The following is a 17,319-nucleotide window of genomic DNA, read 5'->3' as shown; positions in this document are numbered from 1 at the left end:
CCAATCAGGACACAATGCGGACGCTGAAAAAATACAGAAAGTCAATACGGACACAAACGTATTGGGTTATATATTCATTCATTCATTTCATTCATTCATCTTCCGAGCCGCTTGATCCTCACTAGGGTCGCGGGGGGTGCTGGAGCCTATCCCAGCTGTCTTCGGGCAGTAGGCGGGGGACACCCTGAATCGGTTGCCAGCCAATCGCAGGGCTCACAGAGACGAACAACCAACCACGCTCACACTCACGCCTAGGGAGAATTTAGAGTGTCCAATCAGCCTGCCATGCATATTTTTGGAATGTGGGAGGAAACCGGAGCACCCGGAGAAAACCCACGCAGGCCCGGGGAGAACATGCAAACTCCACACAGGGAAGCCGGAGCTGGAATCGAACCCGGTACCTCTGCACTGTGAAGCCGACGTGCTAACCACTGGACTACCGGGCCGCCGGGTTATACATATATTTATTTTTTAAAGAAGCATGCAAAATTGCACTTGGGAAGAAAAAAAATTTGAGCTTTTGCATGTCCATGAACGGTGAGCAACAATATAGCGAGGGACCACCATATTGTGCATTTGTCATGATCTGGTTTGACATGGTACTTCTTGCTCCTAAAATGTGACATGCATTTGAATGAAATGGATCTTTTCACACTACAGTGAAGGTTACTTTCAAAATACCTTAACAAATTTGTTCGACAAAACACTGTTGAGCGTTTAATGAAGTAAAAAAAACAAACAAAACAACAACAAAAAAGCGCAAGGATATCACGCCAGAACCAATCAGAGGAATTCCCGCCCTTCACTAACTCTGATTGGCTGAGGCCATGACATGCGTCTGGTTTGAGTGAGAATTGAGAGACGAGGAGACTTTTTCCATCCTCCATCGACAGATTGCACATGGTGCAACCTCAGATTTTTTTCACTTGCACCATTATGAAATTAGGGTGCCTGGGCACCCAAATTGGGTGCGTTATAGAGCCCTATTTAGACTCCGGTTACCTACAACCCTAATGAAGACAAGCTGTATTTTTTTTTTTTTTAATGGATGAATACAGGGACTTACTCTGCCTCAAATTGAGCCCGGATATTTGAGCTATAGAGGCCCTCGTGTCGGCCCGGGACCGACAGTCGAAAATTTGGTTTTCCTTCTGTCTCGTCATTTTTTGTGGTATCAACTAAAGAGCGTCTCACAATGTTGTTGACCATCAAGGCACTTATTAAATTTGGTATAATCATGGTACAGTACCATTGCAGTGCTACGGAATCAAAATGAGACCTAGCTTAAAATTAAAAGTATTGCAGCCTGTAACACGCATGTCTGACGCTGACTTTTTGACAAACTTCTGCCCTGATCAAATAACATCCATCGACATGAGGGACAGAATTTTTTTTTTTGTGCCCAACCAACCATGTTTTGAACCCCAATCCCCCATCCCCGTTTGAATGAATTATACAATAACTGATTTTTTTTTTATACATCAAACAACATGTGAAGTTATGGAAGGACTTTGCCTTTGTGATGTCATGGCATGCTCATGCCCTAGGACAGGGGTGTCCAAACTTTTTGCCAAGGGGGCCAGATTTTATGTGGTAAAATGTCGGGGGGGGGCGACCTTGGCTGACATTCTTTACATTGAACAACAATATTGTTCAACAAATTTTAGTAAGCCAGTCCGTTTCACATTTCCATTTTTATTTTAATTTCAACAATCTTAAGAATTTCTTTTGGTTCATTTGAAACAGGTATATCACATGCAACTGCTTATTCACTTGACTTTTTCTTAAACAGAAGTCTCCTGAGTGCAAATTGATTGATTTGAAACATAAAAGGTATCACCATGACTTTTCAATAGTCACAAAACCTTTGACTCGAACAACAGGGAAATGAACAAGCAATACACATATCCACAACTGCAAGGATCATTTGAAATATGACATATCAGTCAATATAAACACGGAGTGATGTCTTGTTAACTCGTGAGTGATGCCCCCTAGTGTCTAAATGCTATTACTCATTTAGTGAATGCTATTACTCATTTAGCCACTAGAGGGAAGCAGTACTCTATGAAACATCACTCACCAGTCTACGAGACCTCAGTCAATGCAACACGTGTTCCATTGCGCCCAACCTGCGGGCCAGACGGCACTGATTTTATGACAGGGGCCGAGGGCCGGATGAAATTCGACCGCGGGCCGGACTTTGGACATACCTGCCCTAGGATGTCACTATTTACTTACCGTACATACCAAGTATGCTAGTGCCGGTAGAATTAGATGAGGTGGACGTGCAGACAACATACTGTGGTGTGCTCGAGAAGCTGTTGTCATGTGCCCTCAAACAAAGGGGCTAATTTGAATATGATGCATGCTGGTTGATATTTATAGGCTTGACGTGTATCCGCTGAGAATTAGTGCTCTATTTACGCAGATGTCTTCATGCCTCCCTGTGAGTCGGGAGCGCCGCAAAGTCTCCTCCTTGCGTGATGGGCTGATGTTGACAATCGCAATCTCTGCAGATGTCAACCACTGTGCTATTTTTTTTATTGATTATATATATTTTTTTAACATGACTGCAATCATGTTGGATAGAAGACAATTGTGTTTTCGCCATCTGCCACCATCTCCCCATTTGTCACTACCCTTCTCCAACATGAAATCAGGCGCTTACTTCTTGTCTCAAATTGTCCAGTAATGAAAAACAACCGCACGGGGACAGTTTGTTTCAATTCCCAGCAACCTCACCTCAGCGGCTCCGCGTGCGGTGCAGCAACCTACAATGCTTTAATTAAGCATTGTGGTTTACCCATGAGACTGATATATGGCACGGTCTGCTTTAATGAGACGGGGTGCTGATGAAAGACGTGTAATTATTAAAGGACAAGCACTCGTGTGAATTTATAATGATAGGAAAAGAATTGGGATGCTCTGCTTCACTCACATCTTTACCAGACACCTGCATCGCATGTGCTGTACTTTGGGAGGAAAGAAAAGGAAGAAAGCTATTCCGGGGTGGCGTAAACGACACCACGCCACTCGGGGAGAGTCTCAAAGATATTTGAGGTGCAGAGAACAACATATTTTACTTTTGCTTTGCGTCCTTTTTGAAGTACGTGCAAAATAGGATTTCAGTGGTCATAGAAAGAAGTTAGTCTTCTCCTTTGGGTGAAGCAGAACACAAAAGGGAAGAAGATGCCTCTTTCACTTCCTCACAGTGTAAAAGTTTTGCTGCTAACGTTTATAGCTCTCCCGGTGGAGTTGGGTCGTTGAAATGCCAATTGTATTTTTGGTAGAGCATTTTTTTGGGTGGAATTGGATCATTTTTAAGGGTTCATAAAAACCCTCAAAGGAAAGTGTTGAAAAAGAAAGACCCATTTATTAAGTCATATGCAGATTAGTAACATTTGATTGACTACCTTTTTTCTCATTCAGTGGCAACAACCATGTAAGAGAGGGTGAATGCTATATTTTGAACCCTTTCAGGGACAGCGGTTACGACAGTGGACAGCTGATCATGTTATCAGGATGCAGGGTGCATGAAGGGTTAAACCTACATTTTGATCAATCTGTCAAATGCTTGAAAAAAAAGAAGATACTCCGCACAATAAAATGGGAGGATCTTTTTTTTTTTAATATGTTGAGATCACTTTGGAAAAGAGGTTTAATTTGTTTTCCTCTGTGTTGGATGTATGATGTTCAGTAACGCGTCGCTATTTCGCGGTTCTTTTATCGCGGCTTGGGTGCATCGCAAATTTTTTCAAACATGTTCATAATTTTTTGGGTTGCTCGATGATCATTTTATTTTTTTTACCTCTACATGTTTATTGGTCGCTACTTCGCGAATTTTCGTTTAGCGCGGGTGGTTTTGGTCCCCATTAACCGCCATAAACGAGAGATTACTGTATATATAGTCTCTCCTTAGACACACACACACACACAGATGTTCTTCTCTTGATTCCCATCTTGCTGTTGAAGACAAATTCTTCACTTTGACAAGCAGCCGCACACATTCACAGCCATTTTTGCTGTCCTTCGATGTGACAGCTGCTTTAGGGGAATTGTTTTCCTGCCTCTTTTCAGTCTCAGATGTAGAGGTGCCTGTGTGCGTCATGTGAGTGTGTGTACGAAGCTGTGTTCCGGGGAAGTGTGTCCCTTGCGTTTTCGCTTCCTGCTTTTGAGCTCCACCTCGCAGCATCTTTGGTACCTTCCACTTCACCTGTCACTCTCACCCTCGGCCGTCCTGTCTAAGCAATGAGCATTCAGATGTTCCAAGATGCTCCACCCACCAACAGGTATGAGCCCTTTGGAAAAGCGGATATGCTTGGCATGATTTCTTTGCGTTTGTTTTTATTGCATGCTCTCTCTTGCACTATATCTGCTATCCTTGACGGTCCGCATTTAGGTTTGCCAGGCATGTGTGTGCGTATTATAAAAAGAGTTTTAATTATTTTATTTTCATGCATGTGTTGCCTCTTGCTAATCTAACAGTGTCTCAAATTTGGAACTTTGCAGTATTGTTATTCCAGCATGTATTTAAATACTCAATCAAACGTCGGGTGTTTTCATTGCTTTCATTTTCAAAACGGGTTTCCATTACAGAAAAAAACACAAGCGGTGTGATGCATGGCTTTGATTGTCACATGTTAATTATGTAATTATAATTCACTTTACACCGTTTTTTTCCTGATGGTTTTTTGTGTTGTTTTTTGTTGTTGTTGCTGTTGGCTTTTTTTTTTTTTTTTTGGTTTGTTTGTTTCATGTCTGACTCTGAGTCATGCATAAAACAACCTGTAAAAAATGTTTCATGTCTCTTGCAGAATCGCATGCACGAGTCTCTGAAGATGTTTGATTCCATCAGTAACAGCAAGTGGTTTGAAGAGACCTCCATCATCCTCTTCCTGAACAAAAAGGACATTTTTGAAAACAAAATCAGCAAGTCACCATTGTCCATCTGCTTCCCTGAGTACACTGGTATGTCCACATATGACAGAACAAATATATGATTCTATCATTCCCTCCACATCATTTTAGTCTGTTTCTCGCTTTGAATGAGACGCTAGAATGACAATGTTTTTTTCGCTTTTATTCATTCCTGAATCTGTTCATTTAAAACTGCGGGAGTGACACCATAAAATTCAGTTAGGATCTACATCTGCAGCTTTGAGAGACAACACTGACTCATTCGTTTCAACATATATGGTTTGATTTTCACTACAATTACATCAACACTTGAAACGCCAAAGTAATTTGGATGCAGAAACAGCCGTGACGTGGAATTCGCCAAGTAAAAGTTTTGAGCTATGAAAATACACAATTAACTACAGAGAGCAGGGCTGGATGCAGCTGACACGAAAGTGATCTGACATCATCAGGTGACATGATCTTGATATAATAAAGGGAACACAATGAAGGCCCACAGTTCCTGCATAGCAAATGATACATCAAGGAACCAACAGTCACAACACAACTACTGTTATTTGCCCCCGGCTGAAAGGTCACTGGCCAGACACATGACAAATACACATTGTGCAAAAACACATTTCTCATGATAAATGGTTTTGCATTGCTAAACTAGTATGACATGGCAAACACAACACTGACCAATGTTGGAAAATATATTTCTGGAATGTATATTACATATTTTAGTGTGTGTGCGTGCATGCGTGTGTGTGTGTGTGTGTGTGTGTGTGTATATATATATATATATATATATATATATATATATATATATATATATATATGGCGGCCCGGTAGTCCAGTGGTTAGCACGTCGGCTTCACAGTGCAGAGGTACCGGGTTCGATTCCAGCTCCGGCCTCCCTGTGTGGAGTTTGCATGTTCTCCCCGGGCCTGCGTGGGTTTTCTCCGGGTGCTCCGGTTTCCTCCCACATTCCAAAAATATGCACGGCAGGCTGATTGAACACTCTAAATTGTCCCTAGGTGTGAGTGTGAGTGTGAATGGTTGTTCGTTTCTGTGTGCCCTGCGATTGGCTGGCAACCGATTCAGGGTGTCCCCCGCCTATTGCCCGGAGACAGCTGGGATAGGCTCCAGCACCCCCCGCGACCCTAGTGAGGATCAAGCGGCTTGGAAGATGAATGAATGAATGAATTAATATATAGTATATAGTAATATGTAATATATAGGTAATATGTCAAGATGCTCAAAAGATAGTTGTTACTGCTGCATCCTGCTTTAATGAAAGTAAGTAGTGAAGTAGTAGTTTTTTGTTGCTCCAAAAGATCGACTGACCCAAGAAATAGGTGACCAATATTTTGACTGACAATTGTATCCATTCATTCATTCATTCATCTTCCGAACCGCTTGATCCTCACTAGGGTTGCGGGGGGTGCTGGAGCCTATCCCAGCCGTCTCCGGGCAGTAGGCGGGGGACACCCTGAATCGGTTGCCAGCCAATCGCAGGGCACACAGAGACGAACAACCATTCGCACTCACACTCACACCTAGGGACAATTTAGAGTGTTCAACCAGCCTGCCACGCATGTTTTTTGGAATGTGGGAGGAAACCGGAGCACCCGGAGAAAACCCACGCAGGCCCGGGGAGAACATGCAAACTCCACACAGGGAGGCCGGAGCTGGAATCGAACCCGGTACCTCTGCACTGTGAAGCCGATGTGCTAACCACTGGACTACCGGGCCGCCAATCCATGTGAGACTTAAAACAAAAACTGATCATTAGTGTCACTGCATGCATGCGATTCATGAATGTAATGAGTGCCCAATATTGGCTGCAGCATGCTCATAGATGCCGGTGATGAATAGAGAGCAGCTGACGGGCTCATATTGAAGAGATGCAACAGGAGCAAAGACAATCGGGAAAACAAACAAACAGAAAGTGTGAAAGATCGAGAATGTGTGTGTAATTGGGGAAAACGGCAGAACCAAGTCCAGAGAGCAAGATTGTGGGAACACGGTGTCGAGAGGCATTCGAACAGCACAAACTGTGAGAAAGAGAACATTCACATTGCAATCATTCCCGCTTCCTTTCTTCATCTTCTGGCATGGAAGGACCCCGCGCATGTTCTGATGGTGTTGCAACTGAAGCAGACAGGCCCGCCGCGGTGCTGCCAATGATATGTTAGTGACACTTGGCCCACAGATGACTCCACTCACCACCATCTGGCTCGATCGAAAAGCATTTTAACAAGTGAAAAGCTGCAAATCCAGTCCTTGCCTTATTGACTGTCACGGTCGATTATGGATGTGGACCACAGGGCATGCACTAGATTTGTGAAATGAATCAATACGAGCTGTGAATTACGGTTGCTGCCTTTGAGCTCTCGTTCATTTGCGGACGTCCAAGACTGTGGTGCCAAAAATAACGCATCAATGGAGGTCTAATTTTAGAATAAAACCCCTCCTTTTGCATTTGCTGCAGGGATCCTCAAAGCATATTAGTAGGATTTAACGCGCAGAATGTGTTTATCAGTACGTCATGCTGAGACAGTTTGGTTTAAAAAAAAAAAGACTGAATAGAAACAAAGTCAATCTTAAAATAGCTTTCACGCTTTCATAACCATAATAATGATGCCATATCTCTGTCGTCTCTGTTCTCCATAGGGCCAAACACGTATGTGGAAGGAATCTCCTTTATCACTTCTCACTTCAAGAGCAAGAACAAGTCATCAAACAAGGAGGTTTACACCCATGTGACCTGTGCAACCGACACGAAAAACATGCAGTTTGTCTTTGATGCTGCAAGTGATGTCATCATCACCGACAGCCTCCGGCGCTCTGGCCTAGCCTGATGATGTCACGACTTTGAGACCACCTCATATTAAGCGGGTTTTGGGTTTGAGCTAAATACATGTGCCTATTTCAATAAATTGGACCTGGGTGGGAATGTGAGTGTGCTCGATAGCGTGGATGGCTGGATGGATGGACCCTTAAGGTTGCCTGTGATATCGTTTGATAGCCCCATGATGTTCTCAAACTCCTGGATATTGTTCCAAATGGAGTCTGAATGGATTAGGGAAACTTGTTGGCTGCACGATGACGTGATTTGTTGACTATTTGACTTTGTTTTTTTTGTGTCAGTACTATAAAATACGCCAGGTGCCGGGAACCTATGGCTCGCGAGTCAGGTGTGGCTCTTTTGATGATTGCATCTGGCTGGCAGATAAAACAAAATATTCTCGCTTGTTTAATCCATCCATCGATTTTTCACTGCTCAGGGCTGCAGTTGGTGACAGGAGCAATTTTAATTGGATCATACTGGCCTACGTTGGCCATTGGTGGGTAACAGGTAAACGCCCCATTTTGAATCGGCCTGCTTGGTCATTAGCTCAAATGTTCGACGAATAAGATGGCAAAAAGAGAAAAAGATGACGAGTATGGTTCACTTCACTTCAGGACGAATGGACCGAAGGATTCGCCTTTGTTCTGCAGGTTCTGCGGTGTGTCTAATTTGCAATGACAAAATACCATCGATGAAACGCTCTAATGTAAAGCGGCACTTTGACACACGCCATGTTCCGTTCACATCAAAATACCCTGCGGGAGACAACAGAAAGGAAGCGTGCAAGCTACTGAGCAGACTGCAAGCTAGCCTACAGCAACCCCGCGTATGGACCCGGCAAGATGACTATAATTCCGCTAGCTTTGCTGGATCTTGAGCAATCGTGAGGAACGGAAAACTATTCACATAAATGATGACTATTATAACAAAATTATTTTTTTTTAATTACATTCAGAGGCTTATTATACTGACATTTTGTTGAAATCACTTTTAAATACATTTCCAAATATTTTGCTTTCATGGCTCTATTAGTCAAAAAGGTTCCCGACCCCTAATATACACAATTCAGCATCTATTTCACATCAATTTATTCTTTGTTTAAATTGATATTTTATGTCAATTTCTTTTTTTCTTTTCTTTTTTTGTTCTTTAAGATAAGATAAGAAAACCTTTATTAGTCTCGCAATGGAGAAATTCCCAATTCACAGCAGCAGAGTTATGAAAGGAAGAAGTTGAACAACAAAATATAGGAGCTGCTGGAAAGGCAGCCACTCTCGCCGCGCCATTTTGAAGTCAAAATAACAAAATAACACAGCACAACACGACACAGACAGTTGTGCAATCCTCAACACTTTTCTGCATACAATTTGTTGTCTCAAGCAGTTCTAGATGAAAGAGGAGAGGATCAAAGTGTCCTTTCTCCAGTGGATCAGAGACGTCATGCTGAAAATGTGCACACGTCTGCTACAAGCTAAGTTTTGAAAGCAAACACAAAGCTGTAGCATCCATTGACAAAAAGAGATTAGTTCACTTCTCCTGTCCCACGTAATCCGCTTCAAACTCCAAGCCGCGACTCCCAGCTCCAAATCCCCATCCGCTCCTTTCTTCTCATCGTCGGCTCCTCAAGACCTCCATCCATCCAGCCGCAGACCGTTCAACAGCACCGATCTCTCCGCTGAACAAAGCGGGGCTGTGAAAAATGCTGCCCATTACAGGCACAAGACACAAGCGCCCCGGGACTGTCCAGCAACGACGGTCAAATGGCGCCGACATTCCTCCCAGTCAAAAACAGTTCTGGTATACCCATGCTGCCGAGAAGGCGCAACCACCGAGCACAGAGTCTCCTCTTTGATGAATGTCGTGGCCAAAAAATGCTGAAAAAAGTCCACATCAGGTCCACACGACGTAACAACAAACGCAAAGTGACAAAACAAACACAAAAACAACCAAAAAAAGCAAGGCTCATGAGAGCACTTGCCGACGGCTGCCTAATCTGGCGCCATCTTGACTTCAAAGACTTTTGACTTTATTCTTGCACATGATACTTAGGGGAACTATTGTCTTTTTGCTGGGACCTACATTAAACCAATCAAGACTCAAGCTTGAGATGTGGAGTGCTGACTCAGTCTGACACTTCTCAGAGGGTGCTTCAGTGGAACAATTGACTTGATAGGATCACCATTGTCAACTGCAGTTTCCACCCGTAGGTTGGAGAAGCTTGCTCATGTTACTTCCTTCCCTGCCTACTGAAAAAATTGCATGAGATTAGAGAGTCAATTAAAGAGATCAGGGTACTTGACATGACATGTACGCTGTAACCTGATAACATGATAATCTGTCCAGTATAGTAACCATGGTTCCTGAAAGGGTTAACATGCATGCAACATCATCAGTATAGTTCATAATCTTTAGTTCTCTATTCATTTGACTTAAAATGATCATACAGAAAATAAATTAGCCTTGGATGTTACTGAAAAAAAGGCATGTCTGCTTAGGTCCAAATTGTTATTTGAAGAACCAATGGCCTAAATTTCATGACGTCACCGGCTGATAATTCTCAGGCATTGCAGCAATAATAAAAAAACGTTTTGATACCTTAATCTTCACAATTTACATATTTTGCACCATAGAGACCCATTATAATTCATATTTTTGAATGCATCGTAAACCTAATGTGTAAACATGCATTTCACGCAATTTTTACGTCAATCGCTTTGTTTTCGCTTGGACAGACGTAAGCCATTGTTGGGTTGAGGTCATTCCAATTGTGCAACTTTTAGGTGGCGCCAGAGGATCGCAAATGAGTTTGCCTTTTTGCAGGAGGCTTCAAACCGATGCATTTTACATGAACACGTCCGGTCGGGATTGTTAGTAGGGCTTGGTTGGGACCTCCAGACACAATTTTTTTTTTCCTTTTCCAAAAAATAAAGAATAAAAAATCCCAAAGAATTAATAAAAACTATATATGTATGGATAGCACAGATGCCTCTGAACATTTTGAGTGTTTGGAAAAAAAAAAAAAAGAATGTTTTTATAACACAAAATACATCATTACAAAAATTGTAAAATGCGTAACTTAAGGCCTTTTTAATTTGGAGCACACAAGGGTTAAGAACCAGGTAGATGACGTCGCCCATTTCCATTTATGGCGCGTCCTAATTAGACACGAGCTGCCTCAGGCTGTTGATCATCCTGCTTTGCGCATGTGTGTGTGGTCTGAGTCCTGAGTGTGCGTCGACGGTATAGGGAAGGACGTGTGTGCTTTTGCGTGGGTGTGTATGTGCCCGTGATTGCAAAGCACTAGAAAATGTTGTGTCCAAGACACCATGAGCCCATGGGTGGCAGCCCGCAGGCAGCATGCAGCGCTCAACCTCACTCTGAGGACTGTGCGCATGGGTGGCGTTCTCTTTCTTTTGGTATTTTGTTAGATGTTGCACAGGTGGAATTGGGCGTACGGGGCATTTGCGCCATTGTGCACCTTTGTGGGATGGAACGCAGCTGAGTGCCAGCCAATCGTAGCGACATGCCTCATTTGCATTCAAAACAGGACATTCGGAGGGCACACTGTGCTTGACCTTATGGAAACGGTGATGAATTCGCTGGTGTCCGTGCATGACATTTGCATTCGCCAAAAAAAAAAAAAAAAAAAACCGACGGTGCGTCTGTGTTTTGTGTGCAGAGAACTGAATCTGTCCGGCTTCAACTTTGCGTCAACTACACTATCATTGAGACCTGTATTTAGATTGGGAAAAAAAAATGTTGCCCCCCTACATCATTTAAGTTGTGCATCCCTGGTGTTGTTGATAAAATAAAACTACTTCCAAACATAAAGAACTATCCAAATATATAATATCTATCATAGGGGTGTGCAAACTACGGTAAGTCCTCAAGGGCCGACGTCCTGCCTGTTTCCCATCTGCAACACACCTAATTAAATGATCAGGAACGTTATGTTCTTTCTTCTGAGTTTCCTGATGAACTGATCCTGATCCATTTCGATTCAAGTTATTACCAAAAACGTCATTCACAAGTATTTTGTTTCTTTTTAATTGAACAGATTTCAATGTAAAAAAAATACGACCGTTTCCTAAGAGTTCGGAGCTCATTTTGGCACGTTTAAAGCTTTGCTGTGTTGAGTTTACATGTTTTCTCTGTGCTTGTTAGGGGTTCTCTCTGGATAATCCAGCTTCCTCACAAAGTCCAAAAGCATGAATGTTGGGCTCAGTACAGACTCGGAATTTCCATAGGTTTGAATGTGAATGGTTGTCAGTCCTGTGATTGACTGGTGATGAGTTCACGGTCTCTCGACTTAAATCAGATGGGAGATTATATTTTGCGTGGGCACTTGCTTTTTAGTCCTTCAACAATTGTTCCAAGTAGCCCTTTGGGATGAAGTATTTGCCAATAAGTCATCCTTGCTCTTGTCGCTCTCATGAAACCTTTCTACTCTCTCGCAACTGCTTGTAGCAAATTGGGTACATGAGTGCCTTACTTTATCAAGAAGTGCAATTAAAGCACAAAGCTACTCATACTGCAGTCATGAATATTAAGCGGACCACCGCTAATGATGTATCCATTGGGATGTCATTTGTTGACATTGTATTGGAAAAGTATTGAAATAAAGCATACCTTGAGTAACTTAATATGTGTGAGGACTATTTGTGGATGGAAAAAAAAACTGACAATTGCAGAAAGAATATCATTGATATTGATTTGTTTATTTGTGCTTCGTTCCAAAAAGATTTGCAATACTTGTCTTGCATTTTCCCACAGATCTTTTTTAGCGTGGAAAACTCAACATTCTCACCCCCTCCCCGCTCTCTTTCCACAGAATCGCATGCACGAGTCTCTGATGCTGTTCGACTCAATCTGCAACAACAAATTCTTCATCGATACCTCCATCATCCTCTTTCTCAACAAGAAAGATTTGTTTGCAGAGAAGATCAAGAAGTCAGCGCTCAGCATCTGTTTCCCCGAGTACACAGGTGAGACGCATCTCTGCCAAATGCATGAAGGTTTAGGAGACCAGCAACCGACAAAGTGCGCAGGTTGAATCAGGTCTCATAAAAACTACACGACAGTAAATTGTCGTTCAGTAGATGGATGGATGGTTGGATGCTGTTTTCATCCTCGAGGTCAATTTATTCAGTCGCCTCACCCTGGAGGCTCGCCCAGTTGACAATACTAACATTCTTTTGGTGGTGCATATGCTGGTATTCTTTATGCATGCAGGCGACTGTTTTACTGTAGCATAGTTTTTTGTTTTTTTTTGACAAAGACCATTTGCATATTTTGAGATGGTTCGGCTCCAAAATTGCTGCTGTCATTAATGTGGGAGTTTAAACTGCGAGCAAGGTTTGAATGTCACCTCATTTCACTAATACCGCCCCCCCAAAAAATATCTATTAAAAAGCAGATGCTAAAAAAACAGCGTTTTGTGCCCATTCTGTAAGTCCGAAGTGGCAAACTCAGATTTTAGTTCCCGTTTCACTTGGAGGGCCGTTATGACTGAAACCATATCAAGTTAAGAATACTATCATGAGGGGTTGAGTAACAAGGAAATGCTTCGAATATATCTCTTTATTTTATTCCATATGAGAATTAAAAATTGAGGTAGACGTTTTAGAAAGTTGACATGTTTGAGCTACTTTCGCAGGCCGCATCAAATGATGTGGCGGGCCACATCTGGCCCCCGGGCCTCAAGTTTGACACCTGTGCTGTAAGTGAACACGGCCGACTTGACTTGCTGCCGATCAAAGTGGCTCCTCTCATTCCTTATAAATGTGCCAATGACTTCCACCACACGTGCCCGCAGCGCAGAATGTGACTTCCTGTGCCCCATATCAGAGCCACCAAAATCTCGTTACCCCCGTCCGTGTACGCCAGTACTTTGATGTGATTTCAGCAGGCGCAAAGTTTAGTCGGCCTTCAGCCACCACATTTTCTGCTGTGCTCTACGCCTGTCAAAGAAAACTCATTTGACAAATCAGAACACAGACCGTGGCGCAGAGGGTGCGGGGGGGGGGGGGGGGGGTCTGCCAAATTCTCAAACAGGCTAAACGAGGCTTGCACCAGCACGAAAATCAACAGGTATTACTTCAATCTTCACTCTTGATTTTTCTCGAGCTGTCCAATTTGTTTGTAACTTTTATTGCTAAGCAGAGGTAAGTATTCCACTAATTTTTTTATTCTGTAACGCTCCAGATGCCCAAGGAAATGAGTCAGCGCAAGGTTGTGGGGGGGCGTGCCAATCAATGCACAAATGAGACAGATCTAACTCATTCACTCCCAAAGACGTTTTTAAACGTCTCTTCAGACTTGGTCCAGAATCGGTTGGTACTGAATGACTCAAGGATCACCGTGTCTTCCCTTCCCCCACCTTTCTTGTCTTTCTCCAGGACCAAACACCTACGAGGATGCTGCAGCTTATATCCAAGCACAGTTTGAGAGCAAGAATCGCTCCCCAAATAAGGAAATCTACTGTCACATGACCTGCGCCACAGATACAGGGAACATCCAGGTGGTGTTTGATGCTGTGACCGATATCATCATCGCCAACAACCTCAGAGGATGCGGCTTGTACTAAGCAGCCCGTGTCGCACCCGCTCCTTCCTTTCTCCTCCTGTCCACTTCGCTCTCCTCCTCAACCCGCTTCCTCTGACACTGCTGTGGAAACGATGATGGTAACAATGCTGTTTACTTAAAATAAAACAGAAAAAAAAAAGAAGAAGACGGGGAAAAATGCAACTAGGTACATATTAGTGAGGATAATTAAAGAAAATATTAGTCATAAAGATATATATTATCTAACTATCTATACATATATATATATATACATATACATATATATGTGTGTGTGTGTGTGTGTATATATATATATATATATATATATATATATATATATATATATATATATATATATATATGTGTGTGTGTGTGTGTGTGTGTGTGTATCGATAGATAGATATAATGTTAATTTTTTTTTTCCTTGCTCTGGGTTCTCCCCCCCAATGTTCTCTGGCCTGCTGCCAAACAAACAAAGAAAAGTGTTTTTGAAAGGAAACACAGAACTCTGCAGCCTTGAAACCTTCTCGAACAAAGTTAATGAAAGTCTCTGTTCTAATCTAATTTGCTTTTCCGGTGGTGTCATTTGTCCCTAACGAAACTTTTTCCTTTTTTTTTTTTTTTTTTTTTTTTTGTTACCTATGGATTGTGTTTTTGTTGATTTTGTCCGTATTTATTACATTAGCCGGTACACAGATTTGTGTTCACATTTTGTCTCACCTGACCCATTTGTTGTTTATTGTTTTGTTTCTGGCAACAGTAGAGTTTACGTCAGAACATTTTTTTGAAAAAAATCTGTGAAAATATCGATCGCTTCAAAAATATGAAGAGGGTCAGCCAATCGAAACCTTGGAAAAATACTCAAGACCTGCTGAAAGTGTCAACCACCAATTCATTTCACATTTGTTTTTTGTTTACATTGGCGCGACTTTCCCGTTCCGCGAGCAGTCCTGGCAGGGACAGAAAGTGTTTCCTAAAGCTAGCTTTCGCCCGACAACCTATGGGAAGCAAGTGCCAGGTGACACATGCAGGGACTGTACTGTAGATAGCAATGCCTTTAGAAGCGACTACACGTTATAACTACCTTTTCTCACTATTATAACCTCTACCATATATTCTCAGTGTAAGGAATCTCGGTCCTGGTTTGAAAATGTTTGATTAATTTATTCATTTATTTATTGATGATCACATCCTAGCCCAGGACATACTCTTATCTATCGGTCTCTCTTCCTCTACATTTTACGGTACGAACCGTCATGCCTTTACGTCTTTCACTTCAATCCATGCATGGCACCCTTGGCATATGGCTAATGGGGCGGGGGGGGGGGGGGGTGAGGCGGGCAGAAGAGTCGCCTCTTCTGCCCTCTCTCCCTCCTTACTCCTGTTCAAGCCCTTGACATGTATAGCATGATATGACTCCAGCCTTTGTATAAAGTGAACAGTTATGCCAAAACTGGAAGAAAAGGAAAAAAAAAAAAAGAAAAATTCTGCATTCAATTTCACATTTTTTAAAAAGTCATTTCAAATGGAAAAGAAATGAAAACACTTTGAGAAAAATAAAGAAGGAGAAAGATGTTTTGTTATCGGGTGTAACCATCTACTGTGTAATCAGGAATGACAACTTAAGGTTTTCAAAAGGGGTGTTCACACGGCACACATTTGTATCAGTGCTGCACCGTTGTATTTTGTTGCGACGTATCTTACACCGGTGTAAATTTTGTGGAGCGTTCACACGTATAAAGCTGCTTACTAAAGAGAAGCGTGTTAACCCCGGTGCAGCCTCACTCGCGTTCACACGGCAGGTTTCTGCGGCCGTGAAATACGATAATAATAATAATAATACGGAAATAAAATATGCGTAAAGTAACGTCCTTTTCCCCGCCTTATTTGTGCCATATCAAAAAACCGTGGTTTATACTTCTCCAGACAAATCAACGCTGTGGTCTATCAGACACCGTAAAGGGATGAGGGAGAGAAAGGAAAGAAGTGCAAAATACCCAGGACAGGATGCAAGTTATGCAATACCCGAATGTAATCAACTCTTCTCACACGTAGCGAGTCTGCCCCTGTAGCGTTCAGATAGATCGGTGCTGCCCCGCAAACTAGCATTTACTCCGGAGTCAATTTTTGAACCACCTCCTGAGCAGGGTTAAATTTGCTCCGGTTGAAGCTGTTTTCAGGGGCTACACTGGAATTACTTTGTACGTGTGAACGCTCGGGGGGGGGGGGGGGGGTTAGCCCCGGGGGGAGGGGGGGGGTAGCCCCGGTGCTACACCGCAGTAAAAGTTGCCGTGTGAACACCCCTAAAGATGAATGGTTATGTAGGATGCTGTCAGAAAGACACAAATCATAGATTTTTGTGGGGAATTCTTGCAGTAACATCAATATTAATCTGTTTTTTTTAATCAATTAAAAACAGCAAGATTTTTTTAAAAATTAAAAAATCACACCTGTGACAACAATGGAACCGCAGAAATTAACACGAGTATTACATAACGGTCACGGTGATCCTGTAATATTCGACAATATTTCCTGTGCTTTGTATCTACAGAACTTTTTTTTTTCCTCTCTCTCTCTCTCTCTCTAGCTCCCTTTTGTAAAATAAAATATGTTTTGCAATTGGTTCCAGCTAGAACGGCAAGCAGATTTGGAGCCGCAGTGTTCTCAAAAGACAATGTGTTGTAATGCTTTGAACTGTGCCCCATCTCCCTCTCTCTCTTGTGACTGTTTTTTGCCTGTTTGAACGCGTGTCCTCACTTTAGCCTGACTCATAACAATTAAATTATATGATAACAATCTCTATTTTTATTTTTATTATTATTTCAAAAATTATTTTGGGGGCGGGGGCAGATTTCTTGCTGCGTCCACTTGTTAGTGATGCCGCATGTTCACACGTCGCTGTGTATAAACCTCTTTTTACCATTTCCTCTGTGAGCAATTAGTTTGACACACGCCTTTCAGGTCGACAATGAAAAGCACAGTTTTCATATCACACACAC

General features: G+C 42.4%; 1 protein-coding gene and 1 long non-coding RNA gene across 4 annotated transcripts in view; both read left to right on the top strand.

Annotated features, from left to right (window-relative positions):
* gnao1a (guanine nucleotide binding protein (G protein), alpha activating activity polypeptide O, a) overlaps positions 1 to 15,562 on the top strand; it is an 87,368-nt gene extending 71,806 nt beyond the window's left edge. Inside the window, exons 7-8 of one of the 3 annotated variants that reach the window (XM_052062165.1) lie at positions 4,818 to 4,971; positions 14,155 to 15,562. In XM_052062165.1, the coding sequence (XP_051918125.1) occupies positions 4,818 to 4,971; positions 14,155 to 14,342 (342 nt within the window). In that variant the 3' untranslated portion in view covers positions 14,343 to 15,562. Of the gene's footprint in view, positions 1 to 4,817; positions 4,972 to 7,578; positions 8,084 to 12,587; positions 12,742 to 14,154 lie in introns of those variants that run through there. The other 2 variants (XM_052062163.1, XM_052062164.1) reach the window with 2 other exon arrangements.
* On the top strand, positions 856 to 3,773 carry LOC127598398 (uncharacterized). Its single transcript, XR_007961916.1, has 2 exons — positions 856 to 1,731; positions 1,922 to 3,773. It is a non-coding gene; the product is annotated as an uncharacterized LOC127598398 (long non-coding RNA).
* Positions 15,563 to 17,319: the final 1,757 nt, after the last annotated feature.

Source organism: Hippocampus zosterae, chromosome 3, assembly GCF_025434085.1.
Source record: "Hippocampus zosterae strain Florida chromosome 3, ASM2543408v3, whole genome shotgun sequence".
Classification (NCBI taxonomy): Eukaryota; Metazoa; Chordata; class Actinopteri; order Syngnathiformes; family Syngnathidae; genus Hippocampus; species Hippocampus zosterae.
Note: the sequence above shows the minus strand (reverse complement) of the source record. Positions and strands in the feature narration are given on the sequence as shown.